Source organism: Coffea arabica, chromosome 2c (genome assembly GCF_036785885.1).
Source record: "Coffea arabica cultivar ET-39 chromosome 2c, Coffea Arabica ET-39 HiFi, whole genome shotgun sequence".
Classification (NCBI taxonomy): Eukaryota; Viridiplantae; Streptophyta; class Magnoliopsida; order Gentianales; family Rubiaceae; genus Coffea; species Coffea arabica.
The window spans coordinates 67623898-67648865 of record NC_092312.1 but is presented as its reverse complement, the minus strand read 5'-3'; the positions used below and the strand labels follow the sequence as shown (position 1 = coordinate 67648865).

The 24968-nt window shown below is 37.2% G+C and overlaps 1 protein-coding gene across 2 annotated transcripts; it reads right to left on the bottom strand.

Annotated features, from left to right (window-relative positions):
• Nucleotides 1–1418: 1418 nt before the first annotated feature.
• Nucleotides 1419–6742, bottom strand: LOC113727520 (uncharacterized). 2 transcript variants are annotated; one of them, XM_027251737.1, is made up of 8 exons: nucleotides 6478–6742; nucleotides 4934–5080; nucleotides 4787–4844; nucleotides 4501–4647; nucleotides 3805–4392; nucleotides 3540–3680; nucleotides 3334–3438; nucleotides 1419–3136 (listed from the first exon to the last, which is right to left on the bottom strand). In XM_027251737.1, the coding sequence occupies exons 2-8, from the start codon at nucleotides 5053–5055 to the stop codon at nucleotides 2117–2119; spliced, it is 2181 nt and encodes a 726-aa protein (XP_027107538.1). In that variant the 5' UTR covers nucleotides 5056–5080; nucleotides 6478–6742; the 3' UTR covers nucleotides 1419–2116. The 2 variants fall into 2 exon arrangements, with proteins under 2 accessions (XP_027107538.1, XP_027107540.1); XM_027251739.2 differs by having other exon boundaries at nucleotides 4934–5065; nucleotides 6478–6615.
• Nucleotides 6743–24968: the final 18226 nt, after the last annotated feature.

The following is a 24968-nucleotide window of genomic DNA, read 5'->3' as shown; positions in this document are numbered from 1 at the left end:
GCAGTATTTCTTCTTCACCATAAAAATAAGCAACTTCCTTACCCTTATTTTCACTCAAGAAACCCTTTTTCTTCTCCAAAGATTCAAGCTTTGAATTAATCACTTTTACAATATCTTCAGCAAAGGCCTTTGATGAACTATTTTCCCCCTTCTCCTCTTGTTTTCCGCAGCCGTTGTTGGAACCAAAATCTTCATCAATCTTAGCCTTTTCTGCCGCATTAACAACAGCCTTTTCAACCTTGACACTTGATTGAGAGAACCTCTTGATCTGGCAGCCTTTCTTGGCAGCCAAATCTTTGTACATGGCTATGATTTGTCGCACATCATCAGGGTTTCTAGGCCAAGTCTCAACCTGCCCACTTGGTCCAACAACAACGATGCAAGCCTTGATACCACACAACACAGATAGTTCCATTGTCTTCTTCTTAATACACTCTTTTCTTTTCTTGCAACGCAAGCTTTCAACTTTGGTGCCATGCTTCGTTTTCTTGGAACACGAGCTTTCGGCCTCGGTGGCCTGCTTGTCTTCGTTCATCATGGAATTGTGCTCTAGGTTAGTGCTGGCCACCATGGCTGTTGCTTGCTTTCTAATATTAGTAATTGTCACTTGAGCAACGGCTGAACTTGGGATTGGGACATAAATAAGGTGACAAAGAGTGTAGTTTCCTAAGATGAAGTAACAGGAATTTTTAGGAAATTTTAATGAGCTTTCAGGCAATATTTTTTCTTTCCTGCTATAGAAACTTGACAAAATTCCATTGTCCCTTCATCCTTGAAAAATTTTTCTTTTTACTCTAAGCCTTTCAATAGTTTTTATGATATTTTTAGGTTGATTTACTAGATTTAACTTCTTATTGGATGTTTTGAGTACTACGTATTATTCTCTTACAACTTTATTTTTGTCTCATGAAAATTCTCTTAACAGACATTATGGATGCTCAATATTACCTATTATCCCCTTAGAACTTTATTTGTTGTCTCAAGAATTAAAAAAAAAAACTTAATAAACATTTTGAGTCATATAACTGCCTTATTATGTTTTGCACAATTTGACTCTTGCCATTATTTTGTTGAAATCACAAATTGTGGTGAGAAAGAACTTACAAGTACAGAAATTAGGTTTAAAATCTTTTATTTTGAGGTGCTATTAGATACTGAGGCTGAATAGTTAAGCAAAACAAAGAAAAAAAAAAGAATAAAGGAAATTAACGCGGATCGTAATTTTAAGATGACACAAGTAGAATAACAATTTCCTATGAATAAGTTCCTCCCGTCCTCCCCTTCAACCACCAAAAATTCAGAGTCCACCATCACATAAAGAATATGCTCGATGAATTACTGCTTTCATGTGGAATATGTTAACGTTTCTTCTGTTCATAAATGCAAATGAGCACGTAAGGTTAGGAGGAGCAAAAAGATGTAAAAGGACTAGTGAATCCATGCACTATTTATGTCAAACTTCTACCCAATATAGAACAGCTATAAGTACTCTCCACATTGACAAGCATTCAGCCAATGACCGACACTATTTTAGTTGCATTCTTACAATGGAGAGATTTGGACTATAGTGTTCCCATTTGTCAAAAACCAGATGTTCACTCTAATTTAGCATCTGAACTTGACAAGTGATCAGAAAGCTGAACCACAATAAGCATGAAAATCTGAACTTTTAGTATAACTAAAATCCTGTAACAAATTATGATTAACATCTGCATCTGATGTACTGGGATCACAGTGCAATTCATTCAGCATAATCATAATTAATGTTGTTAAAGGCACCTTCAGCATTGCAACTCCTCTGTACGGGATTTCTGCAATTTTCTCCAGTGAGAAAGTACCTCACAAGAACAACACTACTGCAGCTGAATTTTAAGACCATCTTTCCCACTTTTCTCTGTCACCTTGGCAGAGTTGAGTTTCCTATCAGCTTTCAGAGACAACTCTGCCTGGGATGTTTTGAACAGAATCAAACTCTTTCTTTTGTATTGCCAATTCTAAAATTCTTCTCTTAAAGTCCCAAGTTTCTGCACTTCTCCAGCTTTTACCCTTTCAAATCAACCCGATCTGCCCCTACTTCCATTTGATTCAGAATCAAATTAAGCTATTTAATATGACTCTACCCTTGAAAAGCAATATTTTCCAGTTTTTCACCAACAAAATTTCGAATAGTAGCAAATTTGTTTTGTGCCAATTCTACCTTTTGCAAAAGCTCTAGGATCAATTTTTCTTTTTCATCCAGTTTCTTAAACCTCTTCTCAACCCACTTTCTCCTTGAAATGAGTTCTTCAGAATTTTTACTTGCTGATTCTTGAACAGGCTTCAAGTCCGTCTCCCCAGACTCAAGTTCACCGAAGAATCCACTGATAGAATTCTGGATCATTTTTACATGGCCTTCAAAATCCTTCCATTCAAGCATCACGAAATCCATCACGCTTTGGAGGTTGTTTTTCTTTTCTTCAATGAGCTCCACAGCATCAATCTTATCCACAACACCAATAATCTCAGTTGGACTACTTTCTACAGTGAGGGGAGATTTTACTGACACCTCTATTTCTTGGTTATTGCCCACTTGCAGATCCATCTGGTGCGTTTTCAGTGCTGACAAGTTTACACCATCATCAGTTGGCACAGGTGCATATACAGTTGCTTCAGCATTTGGTAGCGAAGCATCCTCTCCCAGAATTTCTTGTACATGCACTGGCAAATCACCTAGCAGTCTCAACTCATGTTTTCTCAAATCTTCTCCATTCTTTTGCGAGCTTTTCTCTGTGAATGTCAAATCTTCTTCTTCTTCTTCTTCTTCTCCTCCTTCAGGGATAAATGTGAGCACATCTTCAGCTGTTTCTTTAAATGGTATTTCAGTATCCAAATTATTATTCACCCATTTTTGTACACCCAGGTCATTTTCATTCTCAAACTGATTAAATGACTGCTGCTGAACCAATGATTTCCCAGCCCTGGCTCTTTTCACTCCCACAGTTAATTTGCTCCTTCTGTTCCCATTCAATAAAATATCCTCTGATCTACTACAATCATGATGCACCGCTGTGCTACTTTTACCACAGAGAAGTTCACCCACATTTACTACCCTGCTTTGGAAGGTCAGAGGTATATTGGATATTGCAGCAAGCACAGCCTGAACAAGTAATATTCATATCTCAGCATTCAAAACTGAAAATTTTCTAGCTACTAAAAACATCAGCATGTCTTGCTGACATGCTAACATAAGATTCAATTACAGCATAGATTTCTTGCTATCTCATATCAACTCACAAGACTATCATCACAAGAAATCATATTCAAACAGAAACTAGGATGTATATATTATAATACCGCAACATCTACAAAGCCGCTGTTTGCTAATCTGACAAATAGCTCATCGCGCAAATCAACGACATCATGGCATGTGTTGACATTATCATCAAACTGTGCCTCAACCTGTAATGCATCAACTGTAACAGTTAACAACATAGAAATGATAATCTCAAACAAGCTTTATTTGATTGCAGAAGACATATGACTATGCAATTACTTACTACCTTTCCAAAACCGTACTGCCTGTGGGTATTCATCTCTATGTTAATTCTTTCCTGGATTACACTATCAGTCCACGCCTTCACACGTGGCATTGTCCTAGGTACATGGTGATTTAGGATGCTAACACGGTCCAGATAGAATACCTATCAAACATATTACTATTAGCATACCGTCCAACCAATAACATATGAATTATGAAAAGCAAATTGCAAATTAAACATTTTCCTATTAATTAATTGCATCAACTGTAGAATTGACAACACTTGCCATCAAGAAAAAAATACATCCTCCAACATATTTTCTTCTTTTTAGCTGGAAATCTTGTAACTGCGAGCATAGCTTGATGCGAACATACTCTGCCCAATTCATATTTCTAATTTCTTCAACTGAATGCAAACATCTCCAGAGTTTCGTAGTATGTTCAGCCCTTTTGCTTGGGGCCAGCAAGCATCCGCACACAAATATCACAAACTTCTTCTTAAATTCTTCCCCTGATTCCATACTAATCAACTCCTCAAGAAGATCAATCCATTTGTACCTTCTTGGAATAATATCTACCTCCTCTTCTGATGCATCCTCATCTTCTTTTGGAATCGGCCCATTACCGGGAATCCCTAGTGTGATTTCTACATCACGCGCTGTGACCTGTAGGATCTGTCCTCCATCCAACTGAATATGGCATTGGGAGGGATTGAAATGTTGGATCAACCATGTAAGCAAACAGGATGGCATTGAATGGCATTGTATCTCTAATAGGCCACCAAAACCTATCTCTCTGATTGCTTCCTTTTTGATGTCATCTAGTTTAGAAACCAGTTTCAACAACTGGCATGGTGAGGATCGGATGGTAATTTCCTACATATAATTTAACAAATGTTTATCACTCTCTGTATTTAATCAGACAATGCCAAAACAATTTACATATACCATATGATCAATGCAATTAAAATTACAACTTCTTACTCGCTTGGCTCTGTCAAAACTGGTACTCTTGCCTAGTTTTTCGATGCTTTCTTTGTAAATCTGCAAGTCCTCTTTATATTTATTCATCAATTGTGCCTTCTCAGCCTCACTAAGTTTTTCCCATGCTTGTTTGGCACTTGCATTCCCCTGTTTAGAACCGTAAATTATGGAGATTCATTATGAATCATTCCACATATAAGATCTCTTAGTCATAGCATTAACCGGATGATTTTATACATAGCTTCCATATAGTTTTTCATTACATGCAACCCCAAAACCAAATTACCTTGCTACCGCAAACTCCAGCTCCATTTTGACCTTTGAGATTCTCAAAATGCTGCTTCCTGTCCATAGAAACAGTAACTATCAGCATCAGTTTATGATATTTTTGTTTCGGTAAACATAGCCACCATGGCATACAAATCCTAATCACCTAAACAGAATAAATGGATGGATTGGTCGCTTGGGCTTGGTGATATCTTGGTCTTCCTCTCCCCTTCTAGTCCTCTGTTGACCTTTTTCATGAAATTCCTTTAGCTTTCTTTTGCGTGGCATGTTGCATATCCTTCAATATTAAACGCTGTCAACATATTACCAAAGTATTAACATCATTACTTTCCATGCGTATGTAACTGCAAATAACTGTCAATCATCAATCTAAATATGCCCATCATCAGATACAAGTATTCTACCACCTTAAGATAAATATACAAATAACTATTCAACAGATCGTATTAGAGAATTCATAGGTATGTAATGGTCCACCACCATATGTGCTTCATGCTATGTATCTTTCAGCCAATTTGGCACTTTCATTTTGTTATTCTAAGACACAAATTTTTGTATATGCTATTCTTATCCTCATTCAAGGAAACACAGCCTACCTGCTAACTCAATCACTTTTTAATCAGCATAACTGTGTTGAAAAGAATATGTAAATTTTCACATGACAGATGTACAATTCCAACTGATATTCTACATTCTCAAAATACATTTTGTCCTTCCTCAATATTAAACACTGTCAACAAACTTACAACAGTATTAACATATGTAACTGCAAATTACTGTCAACCATCAATATAAATTTGCCTATCATCAAATACAAGTAGTCTACCACCTTAAAAAAACATCTTCAACAAATTGTATAAGAGAATAGATATGTATTGGTCCACCATATGTGACTCATGCTATGTATCTTTCTGCAAATTTGGCACTTCCATTTTGTTATTCCAAGACTCAAATTTTTGTATATGATATTCTTATCCTCATTCAAGGAAACACAGCCTACCTACTAACTGAATCACTCTCTAGTCAGTATAACAATGTTGAAAAGAATATGTAAATTTTCACATAACAGATGTACACTTTCAACTGATATTCTACATTCTCAAACTACATGTTTGCAAAAACACCAGCTAATATAATGTACAATCAGCATTCTCTATTACGTCTGAATTTAGTTTATTCATTGAAAGGAAGGATACTGATTCATATAAGTTAGGAAAATTTCTCGAACACATTCATCCCGTTACCAATCCTCACAACACTAAAATACACCATTAGACAGTGAGAGTATGGCCTTTTGGGACCAATCACATAGTTGTATGATTTCATCTACTGGATATATTTTAACATATATTCTTAGCATGCCATTATCCAAAAAAGACATTTTAAATTTACAATTAACCATTGTATATTTTTTGAACTGATATTGTCCATCCCCAAACTTCAAAGATTTTTTCGAAGTTCTTGAACAGCTACTGTTGGATTAAAAAATCACATACTTCAACCACACCAAAAAAACAATTTCAGCAGAGCAGATATACAAAGGCAAAAAATAAAAAATAAAAATCTGAAATATGCCAAAAACCTTCTCTGGATTAGAGATTTAACACCCACGTACAAATTCAATCCACCAGAATATGCAATTTCTTGATTACTAAAGTATCAGGTCATTTCGCGATTACTATCTCTTACCTTGCCAAAAACACGACGATCACAATTCTGCAACTGAACAATTGGATTGCTGACCGGGTTTTGCTTGTATGGATTGATGATCACCAGATTAGTCCGCAGATGTTAGGATCAATTGGCTGGCAAGCTTGAGATGGGTTTTTAGTTTTCTTTCGAGGGTTGCTTCTAACTTTCAGAGAAATGGTGAGATTTTGGCTGATTGGTACGATTCATGGCATGAAAGACTTCCGCCGGTGAAGGTTGAGGTGAAGGGGAATATTAGTACGAGGATAGCCGACTAATAAGACTTTAACGTGTAATATTTTTTTTTTTTCCGACATAGGATGTCCGGATCAATCCTTACGGAATTGGGTTAATCCCTGTTATTCGCACTTGAGATTCTCGGTGACATGTTTTCTATGCCAATTCAATGTCACTAATAATATTGTGTCAAGTGTCATGTTATTATTTACTCTTGTGTTAAATCAAGTCAAATTAAATTATTAAAAAATTAAAATGTAAATAATAACATGACACTTGGCACAACATTATTGATGGCATTGGGTTGGCACAGAAAATATGTCACCGAGGATCTTAAGTGTGTTATTCGAGCCCGACGCCCCAATTCAGTCCGAACCAACCCAGCCCGAACACGTTTAACGTGTAATTAAGTAGTTGTACTTTTTATTGAATTCTTGGAGTCTTACACATTAGACCTCTTTTGGACCGTTGATGAGGTCAACATCTAATGGCTCTTAATAAGTCGCCTTTGTTCCGTTTTTTGTTGTTGTTCTTGATCAGTATTGGACATTTACGTACTACCTCAGTCTTATCGAAAGTAGGCCTGTCAATAGGCCAATCCGAGCCTAGCTTTAACAGGTTCAAATCCGACTCTTATAGTAGTATTACTTTCGAATTTCGAGTAATAAGGTTTGGATGGATAAACGTGAGATTCATTCTTGCCTCACAAAATATTCGAAACGTGGGACTTATTCGAATTTAGTTCAAAATTATTTATTGTTCTTTAATTTTTTTTAATATAATTACGTTAACTATTAAGTTCTAAACTTAATTTAACATCCATAAGATCACAAAATTAAAATTATATGCAAATCAAGTTCATTAAAAAGTACATAAATCAAGAAAATTTTAATAATAACTAGTTTTTGGGCCCTGCGCCAGCCTGTGTTGGGGGTGATGGATTTTGTTGTGTGATTGGGTGGATTTTGTTGATGGAAAAATCAAGACACACCTCGAAATTAGCAGAATTACCATCGAAACTGACTCATGGTATTTGTGTGATTGGGAGGATTTTGTTAATAGAAAGACCAAGACACCCCACGAAATCAACAGAATTACCACTAAAACCGGCCCATGGTTGTACTGTAGCAAATGGGCGTTCCCCCTTTTATATATTTAAGATATATTCAATTAGTTCAAAGTATATAAAAAATAATAATAAAACATGATCAACAGTCACTATATTTTCAAGGGATAATTGTAGAAACCTCCCCTGAGATTTCTAACACTTGCACTGACCTCCCCTGTGATTTGAAAAATTGCACTAACCTCCCCTGAACTTACTAATCCTTTGCAAATTCAGTCCAAATGATTAAAATATTATTTTAGGGAGTGAAATTAGAATTTTGTATCAGATTTGCTCTTTGTGCTACATGCCCAATGAATGACAAAGTACTACAAATCAATTAATAATTAATAAAGTTTAAGGGGTGTAGTTTATGGGCAAATACACATTACCTATTTAAAGCACCACTCTTTATGGATATTTTACTTTCAAACATTTAATTTATGATAAATATATCAACGTTTGTAAGTAAAATTCAAAAAGTATTACAATAATATTCTTACAAAAAGGAAATCAGTAGGTTATCTATTTAATATAAATTAAATATTTTTTAAAAAAGGAAATGACCCATAAAGTATTAATTCTTTACGACTTTCATCCATTGGATGAGTAAAGTATTGGCTCTTTATGGATATTTTATTCTGAATCATTTAATTTATGTTAAATACATAAACTAAAATAAAAAAGTGTTACATTAATATTTTTACGGAAGGAAAACTGGTAGGTTTTATATTTAACAAAAATTAAATATTTGAGAGTAAATACAAGTCTTATTTACTTATGTCGTTACTTATGTTTAGGGTTTTAGGTCGTTACTTATGTTATGAATCTTTTGACATAATTTTTTATATTTAATATTTCTTATATATATTAATATATTTTGACACATAACTCATAAATACAAAGTATTAATATTATATATTTAGATATATAATTATAACATATTAAAGGACTGGACCTATATTGAGTTTGAAGTTAATAAGGTCCAACCTTGACTTACATTCAATTCAAGTGTAGTATTTGGACCTAAACCTAGCCTGACTCAATGAAAAGTTAGGCTCACTGCACTTTTCTCAGGTTGAGCGAGCCAAGTATTGGTTGGCCTGGGACAATTCTAATCGAAACTCGAAAGTGTGTGTTATGCTTTCTAATTTAGGATGTTCTTAATTGTTTATCATGTTAAAAAAGTCAAAACTTCTATTAATCTTTTCTCTCAATATAATTCATTCTTTTAATTATATGCATGTTGCTAGACTGCTGATCTTCTCAAGTAGTCTGACCCTGGGAAACAGTCTGTAATCGCCGCCGAGAATAAAAGATGCTGTGCCCGGTGACTGGAATCCTCTGAGGTCAGCTGAACAGGCAATGGGCATCAGATGCTGAGCAAAGCTGCTGGCCTGAAGAGTGAGGCTGATCCGCAACATCAACTGCAGAAGAATGAGGTTCGAGTTGATGAACAGGAGAATTAAGCAAGTACATTTCATGAGGAAGACCCAAGTTTGAGGTCCACATAAACATGACATCATAGTACGCATCCGTGAGAAAGCCTGGGATTAACATACCTTCGACTCCAATCACTGTCCGAACAAGGTCAGGCATGTCCCATTGCCGGGTCTCAGGTCCAAAAGCAGAAGACTGGTCGTAGGGACAAAGCTTCTACTTAAACATCAAGTCGGTCCGTTTCCGATTCGATCACTGTGAATAGGTGATTCCCAAGGTCTCACCAGCTCACTTCAAACCCATACAAATATACCAAGCAATTCATACGGAATGCTGATTCGCTGTCTACCTCACAGAGGGGGCTTTCTTTAAACGAGGGGAAGGCTGAGCTTTCTCTTCTTGTTGCTCCTGGACCAGCTAAGCTAACTTGTCCACGTTCACGCGAACTTGATTTTACGTTACGATGCTACCTGGCCTCAGCTCTTGATAAAGATGCAACTAGGAAACAAATATATATATATATATATATATATATATATATATATATATATATATATTATATGACATCTTGGTATCCTAATTAATCATTTTTGAAATTTTGTTTCATGTTGGCATTGTAAAAAAAGAAAAGACAACTGTTATTGCACTATGATTTTTAATAGTGACACTCCCACTATTTTCTTGATCTTTTAGCCTCTTGCTATGAAAAATAATATAGTGACAATACCATTAGCATTTTACTTGCAAAGATTGATTGCCGAGTTTGTCATGGTGAAGTTTTTTTTTTTTTTTTTAAATAAAGCGTAATCTCTCCTGAAATCGGTAGCCCTATTACGGTTTCTTTTGATTTTGCAAGCTGAGGAGGGATATTTGGTTCTTTCAAAACGATAGATGGGCGTTTTATCTCTCTCTTTTTTGGGGTAAAGAAGTGTGTCTGGTTGACTGGTTCTAAAATACTGCCAGGGCTGAGAAGTAAAATTCTCTGCAAAGGGAGATAGGAGAGTGATTATACTAACAACTAATATTCATGTGTACCTTCACTAACTTTTTTTAAGTACTTGTCTAACGGCTGCTCAATTTTGCTATTGTACTCAATTTTATATCAAAATTACTAGGTAAATGGACATATCGTGCTTTTCTATTTAATTTTGATTTTCCAAAAACATGATACTAGAAACCTTTCTTAACGAGTATCTGTTGTTTAAATCAACTAAAAATCTTGTGCATGAACAAACTATTTTGTATCTCTTAGAAATTTCTCGGGGCTAACTCTTAAATGTAATTACTTTGAGGAAGTAGATGGAGTTTTCAAGATTGCTCAAGGGCCTAGAGAATTCTGTTATGATTTCCATAGAAAACAGGTAAGCCCTTTTTAACCCAACAAATTTCACCTTGATTGATGTTGTGAATTAGGCTCTAGCCAAGTTATGTGCAGCTTGAATCCATTGTTACATGTTGCCTTTTTTTCCCCCCTTTTTTGGGTCTTTCGCTACTGCAACTACTAGAAGATTTAATGCTTCTCAACCTCTTTGAAGAGCTTGCAACGCCATCAGCACCACTTGCTTTACCTTTGTCCGAAATGACTTGCAATAGCTCAGACTATCCCCCCAACATTGTAGATTCTGTCAGTGCTCCGTTTTGTCGTGCTTCTTTTTCTTGATTCTCCAGATAAACCAGAATCTCCAAGCTGTCTAGCTTCAGTCCCGGGCCAATCAAACTCTCCTTTTCCAATATTTGTATTTTCAACATTCTCTTCTTCAGTCATTTTACGTGCACCAACATCAGCAATCCTCTCTGTCCCTGTTCCTGGATCGAGTCCCCTACTGTTCTTTTTTCTTAGTCCTCCAGATTCTTCATGCTATCTAGCATCGGTCCTAGGCCTCTTCAGCACTTGTATATACACCAACATCACCAATCCTCTCTGTCCCTGTTCCTGATTCAAGTCCCCTACTCTACTTTTTCCTTCATTCTCCAGATTCATCAGGCTGTCTGTCTCCAACCCAAGTTAAATCAAGCTCTCGTTTCCCAGTATCCACTATATCTTCATTTACACTGTTCTCTTCAGCCCTCATATCCACAGTCCACACCAACATCGTCAATCTCTCTTTCCCCATGTCTAATTCAAGTCCCCTACTGTTCTTCTTTCTTACTTCTCCAGATTCTTCAGGTTGTCTAGCATCAATTCCAGGCATATCAAACTCTCTTTTTCCAACTTCCACCATATTCACATTTCCAATATTCTCCTCTAGCCTGGTATCCACATCAGCATTCCTCCCTATTATTGTATCTGATTGAAGCCCTCTACTGTGGGCATACCCCCATCCACCTGATTCACCAGTGGACGCGATAAAATACTCAGAGCAGTTTTCGCAGCACAAAACTTTGTCCAGGTCACGTTTAAAATGATCAAATCTAACACGACAAAATGGGCACATAGTCCACAGTGTTGTTCAGTAACATGATGAATCTAACAATGTTTCTTTCTCATGATCTACAACCTTTTGCTCATTTTGAACTTCTATATTTTCTGGAGCACATGATGACTCCTCTCTAGCTGGTGTCGTCCAATTTGATGCTAATATTCGCCATAGATGAACCACTGCGTGGTGTAGTCGTTTGACTCTTGACCTAGATTTCTACCATTCATGCAGTCAAGTCTTTTAGCATGGGAGGCAGCTTCACTGTGTTTCACTATTTCAGATGATTCTGCCATGATTCTTGATTTAAAATTATATTAGAGTAGCACTTTGTTGGGTGGGCCAGCCCATTTGTAGGCCAACCCACATATGCACTAAGACTTGAGGGTTTTCTCAAGCTTAAAAAAGCAGCAACAGCCGCAAGAAGGAATTCAATTTTCGGTCCTTCACGTGAGAGAAAAAAAGGCAGCCGCCATTTTTTAGTGACACGAAGAGAGAGAAATAGCTAGAGAGAGAGACTTCAAGGTCTTGATTGGAGGGCGATTCAAAACCCGATTGAGACGAAATTTTACACACGTGATCCTCTCGTCAAGCTCTACTATCTATCGGTTCAGATTTCAGATTTTCTCTTCGTTTGGTAACATCTTTCCAAACCCACTTCTTTGACAGTTGTAGTTTTGGGGAGGTGATTTTATAGCAGATTTGCTTGGTTGATATTGGTGCTATTATTATCATTTGAATATTTTGGATAGACCTGTGTATTCCCATTATTGTGATAGTGGAGATTTTTTGACTGGACTAGATCCCATGATTTTTCCCAATTTGGGTTTTCCACGTAAAAATCTTGGTGTCCTGTGCCTTTTATTTTTCCTGCATTTTATTATCACTGTTGGTATTATTACTTGGTGATTTGGCTTATTCTCATTTTAACTGGTACTTGGGGAAAGAGAAATTTATCTTGGGCTAACTCTGATATTGTGTGTCTGTATTGGTACCCCTTTCCCAACAAGTGGTATCAGAGCAGTCAGGTTAGGTTGCTCAATTGTACATGTTAAAAATGGATGATTCGGATAGTGATTGCATGATAAAATTGAATGCTACTAATTATTCGATTTGGAAGCCTAGAATGGAAGACTACCTGTATTGTAGAGGTTTATTTGAATCTGTTCTAAGGGATAAAGGCAGACCAAGTGATATGAGTGATGAAAAATGGGCCAATATGCACAGAAAACTGTTGATAATATTAGAAAATGGATTGGTCAAAATATTTTTCAACATTTTGCTAATGACACCAGAGCTGATATATTATGGAAAAAGCTTGAGAGTATGTATGAAAGAAAGACAGGTTTGAACAAGGCTAGTTGTCTGAAGTAGATTACTCGAATAAAATATAAAGATAAGGAAGATATGACTGAACACTTGAGTAATTTTCAGGGATTGATAAACCAGGCAACTACATTAAATTTGAACCTGGATGATGAAGTGCGGACTTTATTATTATTCAGTTCACTACCGGATAGTTGAGAAACTATGGTGGTCTCCATCAGTAATTCAGCTCCGAATAGTTTGTTGACTATGGCTATTGCAAAAGAGGCCATGATGAATGAAGAGTTCAGGAGGAAGGAACAAGGAATTGTCTATGAGTCCCAGGCCCTGGTGACAGAAAAGAAAGAAAGAAGAGGGAGAAGCAAAAGTAGAGGACCCTATAACAAGAATGACAAATCCAGAGGCAGGTCTGAGTCGCGAAAAAATGTTGCATGCTACTATTGTAAAAAGAATGGGCATTATATGAAGGAGTGCAGAATCCTAAAACGGGATCAGGCTGAGAAAAAGGGTAAGGCGAAGGAAAAAGGTGATGAAGAGACTACAGCAGTTGTGGCAGCTCATGATGATATGTTTGTGTTCTGTGATGATGGTCAGGTGAACATTATTCATTATGACAGTGATTGGGTAGTTGATTCAAGTGCATCCTACCATGTTACTCCTCACAGGCATTTCTTCTCAACCTTCACCGAAGAAAATTTCGGATGTGTTAGGATGGGAAATGAGGTCTCATGCAAAATTGTTGGCATGGGAGACATATATTTGGATACAGATACCGGGTGCCAACTGATATTAAAAAATGCTCGACATGTCCCTGACATTCGCCTTAATCTTATCTCTACAGGAAAACTTGACGATGAGGGTTACCATAGTTTGCAAGATGGAGGCAAATGGAAACTCAGCAAAGAAAATCTCGTTGTTGTTAGAGGAAAGAAGCAGAGTACTCTCTACGTGATGCAAGCCAAGTTGAGGAAGGGAGAAGTGAACACAGTTCGTGATTCCTCAATTGACCTTTGGCATAGGCGACTTGGACACATGGGTGAAAAGGGGATTCAGATACTTGTTCGCAAACTACTCCTACCTGAAGTCAGAGGTAATGCACTTAAACCTTATGTTGACTGCATTTATGGGAAACAACACAGAGTTGCATTTCAAAATTTTCCTCCATCTAAAAAATTGAATCCTTTAGAATTGGTGCACACTGATGTCTGCTATATGAAAGATAAGTCTCTTGGTGGTGCTTTTTATTTTGTAACCTTTATTGATGACTTTGCTAGAAAGGTTTAGTGTTTTGCTTTGAAATCCAAAGATTAAGTCTTGGATGTGTTTAAAGACTTTCATAGCAAAGTTGAAAGAGAAATTGGTAAACAGTTAAAGTATGTACGTGCTGATAATGGTGGTGAGTACAGAAGACCATTTGAAATCTATTGCAAGTCCCATGGGATTAGATTGGAGAAGACTGTGCCAAAAACTCCTCAAGAGAATGGAGTAGCAGAGAGGATGAATAGGTCTATTACTGAACGGGTCAGATGTATGCTCTCTAATGCTAAGTTGCCAAAATCTTTTTGGGGTGAGGCAATGAGGACTGCAGTTAATTTGATAAATCTTTCTCCATCAGTTCCTCTAGATGGTGATATCCCAGAGAGGGTATGGACGAAAAAAGATGTGTCTTTTAAGCACTTAAGAGTTTTTGGTTGCCGGGCATTTGTTCACATTCTCAGAGATGAGAGGTCAAAACTTGACGTAAAATCAAAGCAGTGTATTTTCTTGGATTATGGACTTGAAGATTTTGGTTATAGGCTGTATGATCCTATTGAAAAGAAGGTGATCAGGAGCAGAGATATTGTCTTTTTTGAAGATCAAACCATTGAAGACATTGATAAAGGTGATAACTCAAAATCCTCAGATGACATTCTTGCTAGCTCAAATTCAGATCCAGATCCAATTCCAGTACCTGTTGATCAAGGGGGAGCTGAGACGGAGCAGAGAGAGGAAATTAATGATGGTGATAATCCTACTGCTGATGAACTCGAGCATGAGGCGCCACCTACACCACTACCACCACCATAAGAAGAGCTGAGAAGATCTATCAGAGAGAGGAGACCTTCTAGCAGGTATAATCCTTATGAATATTTGTTGTTAACAGATGGAGGAGAGCCAGAGTCCTACGGTGAGGCTCTAGAGCATGAGAATAAAGAAAACTGGTTGCGAGCCATGCAAGAGGAGATGATGTTCCTGCATGAGAATCATACTCATGACTTAGTGAAATTGTCTAAGGGTAAGAGAGCTCTGAAGAACAAATGAGTTTACAGGTTGAAAACCCAGGAGAACACCTCACAACCAAAGTATAAAGCAAGATTGGTTGTGAAGGGATTCAGTCAAAAGAAAGGTATAGATTTTGAAGAAATCTTCTCTCCTGTGGTAAAAATGTCATCAATTCGAATTGTTCTTGGTATTGCAGCTAGTTTGAATTTGGAGATCGAACAATTTGATGTAAAGATAGCCTTCCTGCATGGCAATTTGAAAGAGGAGATCTACATGGAGCAACCGGAGGGGTTCAAAGAAAGCGGTAAGGAAAATCTTATATGCCGTCTCAAGAAGAGCTTGTATGGGTTGAAACAGGCACCGAGACAGTGGTATAAGAAATTTGACTCCTTCATGACAGACCATGAGTACCACAGGACTACATTTGATCATTGTGTTTATGTGAAAAATTTTTCAGATGGTAATTTTGTTATTCTCTTGCTATATATTGATAATATGTTGATTGTTGATCGTGATACTGTGAAGATTGACAGGTTGAAAAAGGAGTTAAATAAATCCTTTGCAATGAAGGATTTGGATCCGGCTAGACAGATACTGGGGATGAAAATCTCACGTGATAGGCAAAATGGGAAGCTCTGGTTGTCTCAAGAAAAATACATTGAGAAAGTACTCAACAGGTTTAACATGAGTAATGCTAAGGAAGTCTCAACTCCACTTGCAGGGCACTTTAAACTGAATATCAAGCAGTGTCCTACAAGTGAGAAAGATAAAGAAGACATAAAGAAGATTTCTTATGCTTCGGCTGTTGGTAACTTGATGTACGCTATGGTTTGCACCAGGCTAGATATTGCTCATGCAATTGGAGTGGTTAGTCGGTATCTCTCTAATCCTGGTAAGGAGCATTGGAATGCTGTCAAATAGATTCTCAGGTATCTCAAGGGAACTTCTAGATTATACCTATGTTTCGGCAATGGTAAAACTATACTAGATGGATACACTGATGTAGATATGGGAGGTGATCTTGATAATAGGAAGTCCACATTTGGGTACTTGATGATTTTTACAGGGGGAGTGTCATGGCAAAGTAAGTTACAGAAATGTATTGCCCTTTCTAGTACGCAGGCAGAGTATATTGCAACCACTGAAGCATATAAGGAAACTCTTTTGGTTGCAGAAATTCCTTCAAGAGTTGGGTATGAAACAAGAGAAGTATAGCCTTTATTGTGACAGTCAAAGCGCTATTCATTTGTGTAAGAACTCTACATTTCGCTCTCGATCCAAACACATTGATGTGAGATATCATTGAATTCGGGAAGTACTGGATTCTAAATTGTTGACACTTGAGAAAGTGCATACAGATGATAATGGTGCTGACATGTTTACTAAAACATTGCCTAAGGAGAAACTCTTGTTTTGCAGACAAGAAACAGGTTTGATGGAGCCCCCAAATGAGCTGGAGGGAGAGATTGTTTGGTGGGCCAGCCCATTTGTGGGCCAACCCACATATGCACTAAGCCTTGAGGGTTTTTTCAAGCTTAAAAAGGCAGCAGCAGCCGCAAGAAGGAATTCAATTTTCGGTCCTTCGTGTGAGAGAAAAAAAGGCAGCCGCCATTTTTGAGTGACACGAAGAGAAAGAAATAGCTAGAGAGAGAGAGAGACTTCAAGGTCTTGATTGGAGGGCGATTCAAAACCCGATTGAGACGAAATTTTACACACGTGATCCTCTCGTCAAGCTCTACTATCTATCGGTTCAGATTTCAGATTTCCTCTTCGTTTGGTAACATCTTTCCAAACCCACTTCTTTGACAGTTGTAATTTTGGGGAGGTGATTTTATAGCAGATTTGCTTGGTTGATATTGGTGCTATTATTGTCATCTGAATATTTCGAATAGACCTTTATATTCCCATTATTGTGATAGTGGAGATTTTTTGACTGGACTAGGTCCCGTGATTTTTTTCAATTTGGATTTTTCACGTAAAAATCTTGGTGTCCTGTGCCTTTTATTTTTCCTGCATTTTATTATCACTGTTGGTATTATTACTTGGTGATTTGGCTTATTCCCATTTTAACTAGTATTTGGAGAAAGAGAAATTTATCCTGGGCTAATTCTGATATTGTGTGTCTGTATTGATACCCCTTTCCCAACACACTTCAACAGAGACCCTAGAATCCTTGATTAGATACCATGTTAAGAAGAAAAGAATTTTGAGTGAAATTTTCTATATATTTCTCACACAATAATAATGGTGATTCCATGTAAAGTAAGGTCACAGTTTGAAGAATAGCGATACTGATAGCTTGGAGAAAAGTAAAAGAGGATTAGGCATGGATAAAATTGATAATAAAGTAAAGGAAGGTGCTATGCCCAATAAAAAAATAGTGCTAATTACCAATGCGAGTCAGGAACACTATTTTGTTTTAAACTAACCTGATTTGAGGCACTCCATGTATGTATCAATCTTATTCTTACTCGTATACGACGTGTGCATCAAGAATTCACAAATGTTGTGCAACTACGTTAATTAGTAAAGACAGAGATGTGACCATCATGACCACCCCGACTACATAGGCTAATTTTTTACTTCAGAATTATTTGTTATAAATTTGAATGTCATTGACAGGTGTCGAGCCTGTATAATAATAAAGACCTACTTAATGAAAATATGAATTTGTATACAGTGGTAAATAGGGTCGATTTCACAGAGATTGGGAAAAATTTGCTCTTTTTCAAGTTAAAACAAAATGGGGGGGGGGATTTCCAAGATTTAACGACTAGTAAAATATTACAAAAATGATAAAACGTACAAACGAGATTAAGAAAGACAATTAATGGGGAAAAACTCTAGCCACGATTACACTTCGGAAATGATTCACGTATATGATCATTAATATAATTATAATTCCAACATTCATTAATAAGCAGGTTTTTAACTGTCAATATGATGTGACAGTCAGTTTCTCCTTACTGTTTTGATAGTCAATGTACGACCATTGACTACTTCCCTAATTTAGAAATAACCCTAGGTACGACCATAGTATTTAATTCCCCAGTTGCATTAGAAACTAGAGAAACCCTACTCTAATCAATAAACAAGTTACGAGGGTTTATTTAAATTAGATTGCACGTTTTCCTGACATAAACCCAATTATGCCAGTTGTTACTAGGATTAGAACAGTCAAAAAATTACGGATTCAACTATTTCAATTAACAAATAGATTACGTGTATAATTAAATCTTGCCCATCTATTCAATCACACACAATAATCATACTCTATAAAGCAGAAAACGTACAAATATCAAAGAATAGAGGAAATAAATAAAATTAATTATATCTTATAGTGATCGCTGAACCAAATCTTCGGTGTTCCTTGACTAGAAATATGAAATTAACTCTCCATTAATGGAGAATAAGCTATGCTAGAAAAATCTATTCGAAGTTTTTCAATTGTCTTCTTTAAAAATCGGTCAAAAGGAAAAGTAAAGACAAGAGCAATTGTGCTTTTTCCGTCTCTCGCAAAAAAACGAAAGTTGTCTCCCCCGAATTCTACTTGGCTGACTTTTTAATTGATTGGTTTCCTAATACCAATCAAATTCCTCCAAAAGTCCTATTACAATTTAGTTTTCTAAAAGCTTTCCCAATAGTTCAAGGCTGACGTAAGGTGCAAGGAAAATAGGAAACTTTAGCAGCTATCAAGTTTTGGAATTTGACTTGGATTGGAAACTGTTCGACGTTAGGAAACTGCCAATTTCTAATTTTGAACCTTGAACTTCGGTGCCCCACGTGCAAATCGTTAGGAATCCTCCATTTAAGTCTTTTTCGCTCCAATTTCTGAAATTAATACAAAAATACCAATTGTGGGTAAAACCAGTCAAATAGGGTGATATCTAGTGTAAATAAAAAGGAAAATATAAACAAATATACCAACTAAATGTATCCTATCAACTCCCCCACACCTAAATCATGCTTGTCCTCAAGTATAATCAATCTCAGAAGTACAATCAAGATTCCAAGCAATTCATAGCAGTTCATACCAATAAAGGCATCTCACATTCCCCAACAACTTCATCAAACTCATAATACATTAAATTGACATTTCTCACATTTAATATACACTCATTCACTCCAAAGTATATAGGGTATACGACTACTCTCAAATCGACATAATGGAATGACATTACCATAAGTTTGTTCATATATCACATCTCCACCACTCAACCATGAATCAAATGCAAAAATCAAAAGAACTTTCACACGGTTGTAATGGGGCTCGGGTGAAGGTGGGATAGAAGGGTAATTCAAGGTGTAAATATGCCAAAGAAAAGGTCAAAAGTCCAATGCACAACTTCCTTGTAAGTATAAGTGAAAACAATTGCCGGTACTTCCCATAATCACAATTCAATAAGTATGCACGAGAGCACGTTGCAACACGTTTTTCACTCTCTTTTTCTTTTGTTTCTTCTCTTTTTTTCATTTATTTTTTCTTCTTTTTTTTTTAACCAATCATTCTAGAAAACACCTGAACTTGCTACACTCATTTTTCTTATTCCTTGCCTTACAAATAGTACGCCAAATTTTTATGCAATGAAATTTGAGCATTTCTCTAGCATAAAGGTACAAAGAGAAAGTCTAAAAAGAGGTCTTAGACTAACAATTAGGGTATCAAAAAAAGAAAAGGATTAAAGGCTTAACTTGGCTCACTAAAGGTAGATAAAATAAATGTAGGTTTTTGAGCAAGTCAAAAATAGTTCAATTCTAGGTGCCCTCATCATTTTAATGCATCTTATTCAACAAAATTGTGATTTCAACATGCATAACAGAGCAAGTTCTAGAATGACAAAACCATGCGCGTAAACCACTCAGCAACCAAAAATAGAGCAAGTATAGAGTATAATGCTCACAATCAGGTCTAACAATCTCACCAGTGGCCAGGAATAATGTCAAATCCAGCATATTCATCCATTAATTCCATCATCAAGAAAAGAAAAAAATCCCATGGCATGAGCTCACTATTCATACTCGCATCTCAATTGCATTCATCATTGTTTAAAATAAAGAACTAATAAGGAAAAGAAAATGCAAAATAATACCTAAAAGCATAGCTAACCCTCCCCCACACCTAAACTTTATATTGTCCCCAATGTAAGCAGTAAAGAACAAGGTAATGAAATAAAGGGGCAATGATACTTTCCTGAACATGGAAGAGGGTACCAATGGACTAAGGCTTGGGAAGCAAGGGTGGACAGAAGCCCACGTGGTGGAAATAGTGAGGGAAATTCTGGGCCATGCAAGACACCTGGCGCTCGATCCACTCCAATCGAGAATCCATCTGATGTAACTGGAAACACAGATCTGAGGAATGCCTCGCTTCAGAAGAGGATGGCAGTGGTGTAGAAAGGGAAGGACTAGGGGCATCAGTAGAAGTACTGCTAGTCTCAAAGACGGTAGCTTTGGAAGCTTTGCACTTCAGTGGAAGCTGGATCGGTCTTGCAGGAACGAACTGAAAAATACCATTGACCTATTGAACTAAACCCATTTTCTCCAAACAAACTAATTCAAGAGGTTCCATATTACAAGCCAAATACAGATTATGATTATTCAAATCCAAAATCCCAAAATTAATGGTCAAACGAGTGATAAACGAATCCAAAATTAACTGCTTATTTTTCTTGCTCAAGACAGTCCAGAAGTGAGAAACAAACCAATACCCCAAGTTAACTTTAACTTCAGTAACCATACACCAAATAAAAAAAACTCGAATTTTGTGAAAATACCCAAACTGTCATTCCTACTCGAGAAGCTATAAGCCATGAATGGTGAAGATAACGAAAAACGGGATTCTTGAGGTAAGAGGCCTTAGATTGACTAGGATCATAAGATTGGGTATCAACTTACAAATCCTTCTAGTAGCCAGTGTTATGGGAGAAAAAGGGTTCAGTGTATTCACAGACACTTGTCATATATTCAGTAGATTGAGAATAGGGGATATCAATAAAGCCAAAAGTCAAATTGAATTCAGTAATGGACTATTTGAATTCCTTACCCATCAATCGAAAACGAACCACATCAAGAGTCGTAATAGAAAATTCATCAGGTATATTGAACTCAAAAGTGTCATAAAATTTCCAAGTTAGCTAAGTAAAAGCAGGCAAAATAATTGAAGCATAATTGGTCTAACCAATGGCAGCTATCTTCCTAGTGACCTCATCCCTAATGTTCAAAAGGTCGAGTGTGGAGACATGGATGAATTTACAAGGGATAATTTTCCTTGTACAAACAGCTGCATACCGTTCCTTATGGACAACCTTAGTAAAGGTCAAATGCCCGCCAAAGTAAGTCAAAAAAGAGAGGTGAACCTTCCTATTCCTCCCAAGGCGGGATAGGGGACCACCCGAAGCAGTTGCTTGGGAAGGTCCATTCAAAGGAATAGTGGGCTGGGCTGAAGAAGTGCTGGCTGTGGATTGCTTTTTAGCATGTTTTTTTCACCATTCGGGGCAACAAGGGGGTGACAACAAGCGAGAAATTAGTGTCACACCGACTTAGAGAAGGTGAATAGGTATGGGTGTGGGGCTTAAATGCACAAATTAGAACCCCATATTGTTTCGATCATTCAAAATATGTCAATTTTTAAATTCACAGCAAAGACCTCAAACACAGTCAACCTTGATATAAAATTAAACAGCTGGCAAGGATTAGCAACATATGAATTTAGATCATCCTAAATAGGCACAATATTTCTGTCATCAGTTAAGAAATAAATGGTTTGTCCTCAGCTAACAAAAAGAGAAAATTAAGGAAAGAAACAACTTGAGGGGAGGGCCACAGGGGTTAGCACTGAGGCTGGGGTAGTTGTTGGCCGTGGAGAGAGAGAGCGTGAAGCAGATCGGCGGCAGGGTAGCAACAGCCAAGGAAAGACCACGGCACGAACAGAAGCTGGTGCAGCGGGGGTTGTGGATAGACTGGCAGCAGAAGCGAACAGGCAGCGGCAAGCAACGATGATCATGACGCCAGCGGGCGGCACGCCAGCGATGCACGCGGCAGCGACTAGCACCCGAGCGGCGTGCGGGGAGACAGCAGCGGGAAAGGGAGAAAAGGGAAAGCAGAAGAGAAAGAAAAAGAAGAAAAAGAAAGAAAAAGAAAAGAGAGAAGAAGAATAGGGCATCTATTTTTTTTTTTTGAGGAAGTAAGAGAAGGCAATTTCATCCTTTCATCCTTTTTTTTTTCTTAACCACTCTTTTAGATGTGGGCACATCGAACTGCCCTCGAGTCTTCTAACCAGCCCTCAGAAATTAAGATCTTTAAGCGTGACCACCTGACATGGGCATGCCTAACTCATGCCGAGTCTTCTGCCGAAACGACGAAAATTCATGCCTTAGCCGTGATCACCTGGTATGGGCACATCTAACTAGTGAAGAGTTTTCGACCCGCAGACGAAAATTGCCTTCCTTAGGCGTGCCTAATTGGCGTCGGCACACGTAATTGGTAGGGAGCCTGCTAATCATCCATAGCGAAAATTTAAGCCACCAAATATGAAAAGATCAAGAGAAACATATGAAAACACATAGAAAAAAAATCAAATAACTAAAAAAATGGATTGTGTTACCTCTCAATAAGTTTCTTTCTTTAATGTCTTTGGTTAGACTGTGCCAAAAACTTTTCAATCTGTATAGATCGGATCCTCAAGGTGCATGGCTTCGACTTTGTCTGCTGTAAAACCATTATAGTAGGGTTTAAGGCGATGGCCATTCACTACAAATTTCTTCTCCGTTTTCAAACTTTGAATTTCAACTGCACCATAGTGAAAGACATTAGTAATAACGAATGGATCTATCCAACAAGAGCGTAATTTACCTGGGAAGAGTTTAAACTTGGAATGATAGAGGAGGACTTTTTGTCCAATTTCGAAAGTTTTCTTGAAGTTTGTTGATCATGAAAAACCCTGTTTCTCTCTTTGTAGATCTTGGCATTTTTATACACTTCATTTCTTAACTCTTCTAACTCTTGCAATTGGAGCTTTCTCTGCACTCCTGTTTCGACCAAGTCCATATTGCACTATTTAATTACTCAAAATGTCTTATGCTCCAATTCAATAGGAAGATGGCATGACTTCCCAAATACCAACCTATAGGGAGACATTCTAATAGGTGTTTTGTATGTAGTCCTATACACCCAAAGTACATTCTCTAATTGTGAACTCCAATCCTACCTATCAGAGCGAATCATTTTCTCCAAAATAGAGTTAATTTCTTTATTTGAAATTTCAGTCTGTCCATTCGTTTGAGGGTGATACAATGTAGAAATCTAGTAAAGAACACCATACTTGAGAAGTAGAGTCACAATCACCCTATTACAAGAGTGTTTTTCTCGGTCACTGATCATGGCCTGCGGCATCCCAAAGCGAACAAAAATGTGAGATTTTACAAAATCTGCAACTATTTTAGAATCATTAACCAGGTGGCTTTTGATTCCACCCACTTCGAGACATAATCAATAGCCAATAAAATATGCAAAAAATCATAGGAGGATGGAAATGGACCCATAAAGTCAATACCCCATACTTCAAAATTTTCACAAATTAATATGGGATTTTGGGAAATATGGTCTCTACGGGAAATATTGCCTACCCTCTGACATCTATCGTAAGATTTGTAAATAAATATGCATCTTTGAATAGAGTAGGCCAATAAAAATCATTCCCCAACACCTTACGGGTTGTTCTTTTTAGTCCAAAATGACCTCCACATGCATAAAAGTGACAAAAAGTTAAAATAGAAGCAAATTCATTTTCACTTACGCATCTTCTCATCACTTGATCTGCACCATGCTTCCAGAGATATGGGTCGTCCCATATGTAGTACTTAGCATCACTCTTGAGTTTGTCCTTTTTCGCCTTTGACCGTCCTGTAGGAAACTAGTGACCAGATAATTTACCATATCTGCATACCAAGGAAGAGATGACTGAAGAGAAAATAAGTGTTCATCAGAAAAAGTTTCCCTTAAAGAAAAGTCCTCATCTGTAGTAGGCAATCTACTCAGGTGATCAGCAACTAGATTTTCTACCCCTATTTTATCTCGAATTTTCAGATCAAATTCTTGGAGCAGCAATATCCATCGAATCAACCTCGGCTTAGCTTCTTTCTTGGTTATCAAATACCGCAACGCTGCATGATCAGAATCTACAATCACTTTATCTCCTAACAAGTAAGACCTAAATTTTTCTAAGGCAAAAATAATAGCTAAAAACTCCTTTCTGTGGTGGAGTAATTCAATTGAGATCCATTCAATGCCCTTGAAGCGTAATAGATTGCATAAGTGGCTTTTCCCACTTTTTGCCCCAAGATTGGCCCCACTGCAGTGTCACTTGCATCACACATGATCTAGAATGGAAGGCTCCAGTCTGGAGGTTGGCTAATTGGCAATGAGGTCAATAATCCTTTCAACTTATCGAACGCCTTCTTGCAATCATCACTGAACTCAAATAGTATATCTTTTTGCAGGAGTTGGAACAATAGAGCTCCAATCTTCGAAAAGTCTTTAATAAACCTGCAATAGAACCCTGCATGTCTAAAAAAAAAAACGCACTTCCCGCACGCTCGCGGGGTAAGGTAAGGAGACTACAAGATCTATCTTGGCTTTGTCTACTTCAATGCCCTTAGAGGACACCACGTGACCCAAAACTATCCCATGTTCGATTATAAAATGGC

What these genes read in the sequence shown, in the direction of transcription:
- LOC113727520 (XM_027251737.1), bottom strand. Translation starts at nt 5,055, where the DNA reads ATGCCACGCAAAAGAAAGCTAAAGGAATTTCATGAAAAAGGTCAACAG. An exon ending in CTGGAGTTTGCGGTAGCAAG is followed by an intron (nt 4,648 to 4,786) that starts GTAATTTGGTTT and finishes GGTTCTAAACAG; the next exon opens with GGGAATGCAAGTGCCAAACA. An exon ending in GCGGCTTTGTAGATGTTGCG is followed by an intron (nt 3,137 to 3,333) that starts GTATTATAATAT and finishes TTACTTGTTCAG; the next exon opens with GCTGTGCTTGCTGCAATATC.